Raw genomic sequence first — 11,079 nt, forward strand, 5'->3', positions numbered from 1 at the left:
CTACTTCACTACGGATGAATATTTAAGATATTCAAACTCAACTAAGCATGCATTGATAATTAATTATACTAACAAAAGGTTAGCAGATGGATATACCTATTGCAAATCCGATCAACACCGAAATATGTCGACACTCAAATATTAGCACACAACCTATAACATAATGCAATATACAACCAATTTAAAATTTTAATTATTAAATTACTTACTAGTTATTAAACAAAGTAGCAAGTTACTAGCTAGTTACTAATTTCCATAGTTAATTTTTTTAAAAATAACATATAAATATATATACATATATAATCAATTATATATTCTCACTAAATTTATATATTCTCTAAACTAATTAAATTCCTACTACCTCTCATTCTCATTCACAACAAATATATATACAATACAAATACACAAAATACACAAATAGTATATACACACAAGATATATATAAACACATATTCAATAATAAAACACAAAATATATACATATATATTATATATCAAGTTAATAAATATTTACCTTATAAACGCAATCCGGCGATAAAATGCTACAAAAATCCGACCCCCTCTAGAACACACACAATATAATATTAATAAAATAAAAAAATTCTAAAAAAATTTACAAAAACGAAATAATACCAATGTACATAAATAAAATGAATAGAAAGCATATTTATACCTTAATAGACGTTGAGACTCAACGTTTTCTCCGCTAAAATCGGTGGCCGGAGTTATACCCACCACCTTTCTTTATAATAGGTTTGGTTTGGTATATAGAGGGGAAAAAAACTAAACTTTTTTACAGTATAGGTTTATGTATAGAAAATAGAAGATTTTAAGACAAAAATGGGGTAAAATGGTTAAGAAATGAGGGAGAATGAGGTTGTTTTAGTGGTGGTTGGCGAGGGGTTTTTCGTGGGTTTGGGGCTGCTGTGGGTGGCTGTTCTTCGTGTTCAGCAAGGTGTGAAATGAGGAAGTGAGGAAGACGAAGCAGAAAAGATCTGATATATAACCCTATGGCGTCGGTTATTAGGTATTAACCGACGCCATAGGTGCCACGTGTCGAATAAAGGTGGCACCTATGGCGTCGGTTAATACCTAATAACTGACGCCATAGGGTTATATAAAAAAACCCTGATTTTCCCAACCCCCAACCGACGGCATAGATATATATACATTCTATACCTACGGTTTTTACCAAAAAACTGCCTCTAAATGTCAATGTAGATATTTTCACCCCCTTTAGCTTTCCTTTTTATAAATTGGGTTGAAAAAAGGGAAGCTAAAGGCTTACATTGTAGTAGTGACATTTCATAAAAATTTTACTTTTTCTATTCTTACTCATTAAAGTTTGACTCAAATAATTTGTTTAATTTTGTTTCTATATTTATATAAATGTTTATATGTTTGGAATAGTTGTTAATTGTGTGAAAATGAGAGTTTTGGTGTTCAAATTTTAAAGTCTTTGATGACTAACTTTATAAATATGTATTTTACGTGTAAGATGGGTGGATCTGTGAGAAGAAAAGTGAGTTGTGAAAAGAAAAGTAAGTATAAATTTGTTGTGTGGTGAGAGTACTGAGGAAGAAGTAAAGTGTATATCGGAAATTTGGATAGAAAGATTAAGATAGTGAGTGCAAATTTTGAAGTTATAAGTTAAATATATTTCTTTTTGTGGGTGCGGTAATTTTACCAAACTGATGAGTTAAAAAAATTTGCTATTTGTTATTTTATTATTTCGTTGTAATTGAAATTTATTATTTTTCCCAACCAGTGGTAAATGTTCAAGAGCGTTGAGATAGTAGTTTACATTTGTGATGTGTGGGAGAAACCCTCAATGTGATGATCTTGCGATTGAATATCTATAAAGTTTCTTGTATCAAAAGTCTACTTGATATTATGGTGGTCAAGCAACGTGTCCTATTGATGATTATTGCTATATAAGATAGAGATCGGTATTTAGGGGTTGTGTCGAAAGTCTTTCTGACAAAATTGATAGTCGGGCAATGAGTTCTGTTATTGATACCAAGGTAGTTTTGCTGAAGGAGAGGCCACGAATATGTGTTCCTTGGTTTGAGGGGATGTTTGTTGGGGTATCAACCCAAGTTTCACATCAAAAAAATAGGCAAGAGTTGCCTTGAATATAAGCATTTTGTAGTAAATTTAGCTCTGATACATAAGAATTAACTTCTGTAATTCCAGCTTCAAGATCACACTTAAACAAACAAAAGTTAAATCAAAATAAACAAATTAAGAGCAAAAAACCAACAAACACATAAACCAGAAAAATATAAATAGCTGTCAAACACAATAACACAGAGATTTATACTGGTTCCGATCCTAAGTTCAATGTGAACTTGGTCATACTCAAGTTTGAAAGTATTGTCACCAATATTTATTGATAATAAGAATAAGAGATATCAATCTCAAGAGCTACAAGGAAATAATCACAGCCAGTCATCCATGGTGTAATCTCTCAACATTCATTAATTTCACTAACCCGAGCCAACATAATCAGCAATGTTGCTCAATATAATTTCTCAATCCTAGCTCTCTCTCTCAGATATCTCTCTCCATTTCTCACTCTAACTTCTCTCTCTTCTGTATTGTGTCTCTCTCATTTCTTCTTCTTGTGTTTGACTTCTTTTCCACTTATGAAATGAGAGGAGTAGTCTACTTTATGCAAGTTGTCCTTTTTGATAGTTAAGTTAGTTAAAGACTGACTAACTAACCGAGGTTGGGGGTTAAAGGAATAAAGCTATAAGTACACTCTAACAATTTAAAAAATTAAATTAATTTAATTATTAAAAATCACTTTTAGTATTTTCTTTTAATTTTCATTTTCATATTATCTTGTATATTAAACTCAATAATTATTTTAATTTTATTTTTATACTTTCTAAAAGTTATTTATAATATTTTTTGATAAAATTTTATTAAATTTTTTATTTTAATTTTTTTCTCTTAATATTTAAAATATACTTTATTTTTAATTGTATATTTTGTAAGAATATATGAAGGAAGAACAAAATTAAGGAAAACTAGTGTAAAATTAAAAACCTAACTTTTAATATAAGATAAAAATATTAAATTAGGGGTTTTTATAAATTTTTAAGGTGTCAATACAACATTTTGATAATTATGTATATGAAAAGAAAAAACAAAATTACTTTGTTAGGCTATTATAAGCACACACGACATTCATCCACCATATACTTGTATATCTTTTTTAATAATTGGGCAGCTCTCTACTTTAAGTTCATGACAACGACTTTATACATTGTAACGTTACCTTGCTTGCTTATCTTTACAACCCATGTGTAAACAAAATAATAATAATAATAAAAAAATAAATACTATTTTGTATTTTGTGTTTTATAAAATTTATTAATATTGAATTCTGTGTTTTGTTAAATGACAAAATTGATTCTATATTTTTTAAAATGGTAAAAATAGGACTCTAAGCTCTATTTTTAACAATTTTATTTTTCAATATAACCAACTTTAAGACAATTTCTAATACGAACAGATAAAAAAATGGTAACAAGTTTTGTCATAACATCTCTAGATCAAATTATTATTAAGTTTTATTTTGACAAAAAATTAATTCAGAGTCCTATTATTGTACAATTTTAGAAAATACAAGGAATATTTTGTCATTTAATATAACAAAGAGTCCAATTGATAATTTTTGCAAAACGCAAGATCCAAAATAGTATTTACTCTAATAATAATAATAATAATTGTTGGAATAATCTTTTTTATAAATTATTAAAAAAAAAGTGTATACATAGTGTAGATATGAGCAATTGGAGTGACCTCAACGGGTACTTGCTACTAGTTTGGCTCACTGAACACTACGCGTCATCGTACAGCTGAACTGGTGTAGTGTGCATCTTATTTTTTGGACTGATAGTCTCGTTACACATTAAAGAGAACGACTTAATCCGGAACTCAACTCAGATTTTATTTGATAAATTGTTTCACACTATTAATAAATGAGTCCCAACCCAACAACAACTTTTAATTGTGAGGCATGTACCTATAAATACATATTCATTAGAATTGGACCTCACCTTATATATAGTGTAAAATATCAATATAGGAAAACATAGGAAGGTAGCTAGGTATAGTATAGAAATTGTTTAAATCATTATATCATCAAAGTGGGATAAAATGAGAAAGGTGATGTGGAGGTACTGGACGGCGTCGTTTTTGGTGATTTGTGTTTTGAATAAATTATTATTGATCAGCGAAGGTAGTAGCAGTGATCATGTTTCATCATCATCATCATCAGTTTCAGCAGTGATTATGTTTGGAGATTCAATAGTGGATACTGGTAATAACAACAACAACATCTTATCTCCAGCAAGGTCTAATTTTCCTCCCTATGGTCGTGACTTCATTGGATCAAAACCCACTGGAAGATACTCCAATGGCAAGGTTCCTTCAGATCTATTTGGTACGTATTTTATTTTTTTAGTTTTGGTAGATGTAACAAAATTAGTGTAATTAATATGTTTTGATATTGTTTTCTCTTTTTGGGTTCATATTTTTAAGTGGGATATATATATCTATCTCCTATTTTAGAATTATATATAGGTAAGTAATTAAGTGGGAGTTTAATAATTAATGTGCATGGGATAATATAATATTATAATATTCTACTTGTTTTGATGTTCATTTTCAATTACAATCAATTAAACTTGTATATGTTTTAACAAAACTTATTAAATCATGTATGTCTGTTTAGAAAGTCTAGATATGGTTGATTGGATATTTTATGTATAAATTGATAATGATTTGTTTGACATAATAATAATTAAGTAATTATACATAAAAAATAATATTTTTTATTGCTTAATTTTATAATAGAAAGTTTTTAATAATTATAAAATTATAGTGTAAATAATAGAACTCCTTAATTATCTTTAATTACAAAATTATTGTATAATATTATACAATTAAACAAGCATACTAAATTATAAAATTACCTCTAATTATATCTAAAACATTCAATTTTATTTACCTTGATTTTTCAAACTAATGTTAAATTTTAGTGAGAAAATAAAAGATAAGAAAAATATATATAGGAAATAATTAAAATGAAAAAAAAAAAATCATCTTTGGTATAGAAATAAAATATATATATATATATATATATTCAATTCAATAAAATTTTCCATTTTGAACTTAAAAAAATTGATTTTTTTTTCTCACCAAAATTAAACTTCAAAAAATAAAAGAAAATAAAAAAAAAATTAAAAAAAAAAAAAAAACACCTTATTTGGAAGGTGAAGGGGTCATAAATGAAAAAACGTGTGGTAGGTATAACTAAAATAATGGAGGAATGGGGATATTTTTTTTTTTATTTCGTAATAAAAGTGAAGGAATGGGAAAATAAATGCTGGATATTATTGAATTGTTCTATAAAATTATTTTATAACATCAATTTCATAATAAAGAAAAGAAAAACAATATTAATATATTACTGTTACTATTTATTACACTTGTGTTGATGCGTGGTCCCCTTTTTATGAGTTTTCCTTTTCAAATTTTAAATTATCTATTAATTGAAAAAAATAAAATAAAAAACAAACAACAAAACCTTTTATTTTCCTATTTTGAGAGCAATATTTTAACATTTGTACAATTGTACAGTAAAAGATTTTTTTTAATAATATGCAAAATGATTACTGTCAATATGACACATGTTAAAAAGTATAAAATAATTGGTATAAAATATAACATTCCTCAAATTTAATCCACATTAAATATCTTTCTTTACCTTTTTTTTAATCAACAATTAAATATTGTTTATATTTTTTTTATTAATTAAAACTTTTTAACTTTATAAATCCAGTTTGGGCTATTTTTTAACTTTTAGAATTAAAAAAAAAAAAATTAAGCGTATTTAGGTAAAAAATAAAAAAAAATATTTAAGTCTTTTTGAAATATAAATTATTTTTAAAATTAAAATAATTACATAATTCATAATTTACTCATAAGTTTTTTAAATATTGTCTAGGGGTGTTCATCAAACCGCCCAAACCGCCTGCACCGCACCGCACCGCCAAAAAAATGCGGTTTAAAATTTTTTGCGGTGCGGTCGCGGTTTGAATTTTTCCTAAACTGCGCGGTGTGGTGCGGTTTGCAGTTTTGAATTGTTAATATGCGGTTCAAATCGCACCGCACCGCACCGCATATTATAAAAATACCAATTTTTATATTTATTTAGGTCCAATATGTGAATATTCAACTTAAAGTCTACTATTCTTTCAAAAAAAAAACTTAAAGTTTACTAATTATTGTATTGTTGACACTTAATTTTTTTTTCATATTTATTTTCAAGTTTTATGGTATTTTGATAAGTTTTGCTCAAAGTTTGTTGCATTTGTGATAGTTTAATTATTTATTGATAGTCCAAACCGCATAAACCACAAAAACCGCACCGTACTATTTTTTGCGGTGCGGTTTTTGCGGGTTTTTAATTTCGCGGTGCTGGTGCGGTTTGGGAAATTTGAAAAACCACATGTGCGGATTGATTTGAAAAAATAGTCAAAAACCGCACTACTCGCACCGCGAACAACTTATCTTATACTTTTAGTTTGTAAGTAAAAGTAAAAATTTAACCAAAGGATACCATAATCCTATTAGTTTAATATTTTTTTGGAAGTCAGTATGTACCATGGATCACATAAAGAATACCTTTGGCCTGTGGGTAAGGTTTAATTAACTCACTTAAAATATTTTATTTTTTGAATTTATTTTTATGATAATATTTTTCGTAATGCTATTAATTTTCAAATTTAAAAAAAAAAATCATCAAATAATTTATATTAATGATTAAGTTATACATTTTTTTTTTGTTACATTTGATACGTACTATGTTACATTGTATTTTATAATATTACATTGTATTAGTATTATTTAATTCAATATTATATAATAAGTTGTGTAAAATTCGGACCGGAGTCGGGTTATATATTTTCAGAACTAATTAATGATAATATAATTTTCTTCAAAAAAAAAAATAGTTTTAATATAATTAATTTGCATTAATTATTAATGAATTTTATGAATGAAATTGTCAGCGGAGGGATTGGGAGTAAAAGAGCTATTACCACCATATGCTGATCCAAATTTAACACCAAAAGACCTCTTAACTGGGGTTTGCTTTGCTGTTGGGGGAGTAGGATATGATGCATACACCTCCAAGCTTGCTGTACGTACACCACTTTATTTATTTATTTTCTCTACCTCATAATTATTAATTATTATAAGTAATAAATTACTATAATTATTTGTTTTTTAAATAAATAAAAAAAACAGGATGTTCCAGCACTAAGTGACCAATTGGAAAAGTTCAAAGAGTACATAGAGAAGTTGAAAGGAATAGCAGGAGAAGAAAAAACAAAGATGATATTGAATAACAGTATCGTTTTTGTGGTTCTGAGCAGTAATGATATTGCTAATACCTATTTTAATTCTATCAGTATTAGAAGATGGCAATACGATGCTTCTTCTTACACTGATCTTCTAGTCAATTATGCTACTGACTTCATCAAGGTATATATATATATATAAATATATACAATAATATAAAGTTATAAGACAAATTAATATAGGTGAAAAAGATCATTAAACTCACTTTATGAAAATACTACTTTCTTTCTGAGATTGTGTGGAGTGGGGTTTACGATAAATAATGTTATTGGGCCATTATTATAAATTAATATGTAGTATTTTTAAAAAGGGAATTTTTTAAATATATACATAAAACTAATAATATTTATATGTATAGCGTCAGTTATTTTAATACATTATTTTACCGAAAATACAAATTAATATATACTCATCCACACTCCCGTGTTTTCTTCTCGGTTTACTCAGCATCACTTTTTTTTTTTCTCTTTTTCTGTAGCCTAGCCAACTATTTTTTTTTTTAAGTAAATCACAAAGACAAGATAATATATACCAATCAGTTGTTTTGATGTTTAGTTTTTTATTATTTATTTATGTCTTTAAATTTCTCTCTTTTATAAATATGGATATCTCTATATACTATTTCATTAAACTTTTTAGTTTTTTTTTTATATACTATATGTCATTAAAAAAATAACTAAGATATACTATTTTTTTTTTCAATAAGTGTTATTTTACAATTATATTATTTCATATAATTTTTTCGTTATTTAAAGACACTAAATAATATCTTTTTTTTAACAAACTAAATAATGTCTTAAACATCATAAAATTAATTACATTACAAAAATTTTATTTTAAGTAAAAATATGCTATCTTATTGTTTCTTTTACATTATTTTTTTAGTAACATTTTCATCACCTTTAAAACCTATTTAAAAATTTAATAAGGTACAATAAAGAATAAGTATTCACCATATATATGTTATCAGTAATTTTTATAATATAACTAATTCTATAATATTTAAAATACTATTTGGTTACTTTATAAGTTTTTTTAATAAATATATAAGCAAATTTGTTTTAAATATATTATTTGGTAACTTTTAAATAAAATAATAAAAATTATAGAGTAATTTACAATGTTGGTTATTGTGTTAAATTTTAATATACTATATGCTTCCCTTATATAAAAAATAAGATTCTAGTAACTTTTATTAACCAATAAAATTTGTTGCTATATATTAAATTTTGTGTTAGTTTGATTGTTAGCCAAGTAGAAAATATGTTTTAGAAATTTATCAATATTGTCTAAGAGCATACATTTAGTAACTTTTAAATATTTAATAACAAAATAATTTCTCAATAACTAATTAAATTGGTTGGTATATTTTATTTTGTTTAAATTTAATTTTCTTTTGTTAATTAAATCAAAAGAAACTAAAAGATCACTTTTGATTTCCATTATCTTTTTTAGTGATTGTAAAGAAACATATAATTCTCACATATCAAAATAATCACATTGAAGAGTACATTACAATAATACAACTTTTATGACCAAACCATTATTAGTGCAGTTAGAAAATATTTTTAAATTTTTTTTTTAATATAAAAAATATTTAAAATTATTAAGATAAAAAGATAAAAAAAAAAATATATACATATTTGATAACAAACTATTATTAGTGGAGTTAGAAAATATTTTTAAAATTATTTTTTAATATAAAAAATATTTAAAATTATTAAGAGATAAAAAGATAAAAAAAAAAATATACATATTTGATAAATGTCCCATCATATGAAAATGAATTATTATATGGAAAAGAAAATGTAGATGAAAACTAAGAATAATAGGGAAGAGGTAGATAGATATTCAAGAAAAACAAAAAGAAAAAATTAGTGTATCAACCTAATAATAATATGAAAGAAAGAAGGAGAAAAACAAAATAATATATGTTGAAAGTAAAATAAGTTGTGTACGTATACACGTGTACAGACAAAATTAATAAAAAACAAACGGTATGCTATAATTAAATAAACAGTCTCAATTATGATATTTATTTCAAAATTTGGTCACTAGGCGTAAATTTCTCTTTTAAAAAAAATACAAAATTATGTGTACATTTTTTTAAAAAAAGTGGTATTTCATGTTAAATCAATTTAATTCTGATAAGTCATCTAACTTAATTTATATTAAATATACTAACTATTTTTGTTAACTCAATTAAATGTTATTAAAAAATTAATTGACGTGTTAAATTTAAATTTGTTTAACACTAGAGCACTACTTTTTAAAAGAGAATTTTGTAAAATTTTTGTGAGAATGAAAAAAAACAGTTTAAACTTAACTTTAGATAAAAGTTTTAATTTTTTATATATAAATGAATTGCTATATAATAATTGTAAATTATATATATTAAAAGGAATTGTATGGATTGGGAACAAGAAGAATTGGGGTTATAGGAGCACCACCAATTGGATGTGTACCATCTCAAAGAACCATGGGAGGAGGCTTAGAAAGAAATTGTTATGATGAAGAGAATCAAGTTGCCATAATGTTTAACTCTAAGCTCTCTTCATCTTTGGATTATCTTACAAAACACTATGTTAATCATGATGCAAGACTTGCCTATATTGATATCTACTATCCACTCCTTCATGTCATTCAAAACCCTACTCAATATGGTAATAATATCCTTAATTCATTAATATCTTAATTAATCTTTTATTATTATAAACTAATATATTCTATTATATAACTAATATGTTGTTTTGTTTTGTTTTAGGATTTAAGATTTCAAAAAAAGGGTGTTGTGGAACTGGGCTTATAGAGGCAGCAACAACATGCAATTCATTGGACAAAACATGTGTGGATGCAAATGATTATGTATTTTGGGATGCTTATCATCCTACTGAAAAGGCATACAAAATTATTGTCAAAGATATTATCAAATCTTTGTATGAGGTTCATAATTTTTAATCTTTGTTATATATAATATACCATTAGGGTATATTAGTCCCAGCTGTAATTTTGATCATGTGGTTTCTTATGAACATGCTCACATGGTAGTTGTGTTCTTACTTATATATCTTTATGATTTAATAATAAAGAAAAGTATTGGATTAAAAATTTGTTTTGTTATTTTATGTTTTTTCATAAATAGTAAATGAGGAATTGAAGATTTAAAATTGGATTTGTTTGGAGGTAATTATGTAATTTTTTTTATTTAAAAAAAAAAAAGGGATCATGTGGTGCAGATTCTTTCCCCACTCCTTCGGTTATTTTGGCGATCTTGGGGACCACGTGTTAGCAATAGAGGCCTTATACCTCAGCCTTTTTTAATTGGGTTATCAGTAGTCATCTCAAGGGTTCTCATCACACAGATGGCACTACTTTCAGCAAAGATTAAGCTTTTCTTAAATTCCTTTCAAAAGGGGCTGGAGTGTGTTTCGAACCCTGACGTAATTATGTAATTATTACTAAGCAATATATTCAACATAGTAATAAGAAGAAAGTATCTTTGGATGTGAAATAATAACTATATATATATGTATTTTTACTTTTAGCAAATGAGTTAGTAATTAGATACCAAAATAATATTGTATAATAATCAATTGTCAAAGGTTCAATTTCAAAAATAAAAATTATATATGGTATATCT

General features: G+C 25.6%; 1 protein-coding gene across 1 annotated transcript; it reads left to right on the forward strand.

The window, feature by feature from the left end:
- The first annotated feature begins 3,973 nt into the window (after positions 1-3,973).
- Positions 3,974-10,547, forward strand: LOC115715731 (GDSL esterase/lipase At3g14820). Its single transcript, XM_030644398.2, has 5 exons — positions 3,974-4,455; positions 7,088-7,218; positions 7,326-7,562; positions 9,841-10,102; positions 10,204-10,547. The coding sequence occupies exons 1-5, from the start codon at positions 4,170-4,172 to the stop codon at positions 10,395-10,397; spliced, it is 1,110 nt and encodes a 369-aa protein (XP_030500258.2). The 5' UTR covers positions 3,974-4,169; the 3' UTR covers positions 10,398-10,547.
- Positions 10,548-11,079: the final 532 nt, after the last annotated feature.

This window comes from Cannabis sativa, chromosome 5, assembly GCF_029168945.1.
Source record: "Cannabis sativa cultivar Pink pepper isolate KNU-18-1 chromosome 5, ASM2916894v1, whole genome shotgun sequence".
NCBI lineage: Eukaryota > Viridiplantae > Streptophyta > Magnoliopsida > Rosales > Cannabaceae > Cannabis > Cannabis sativa.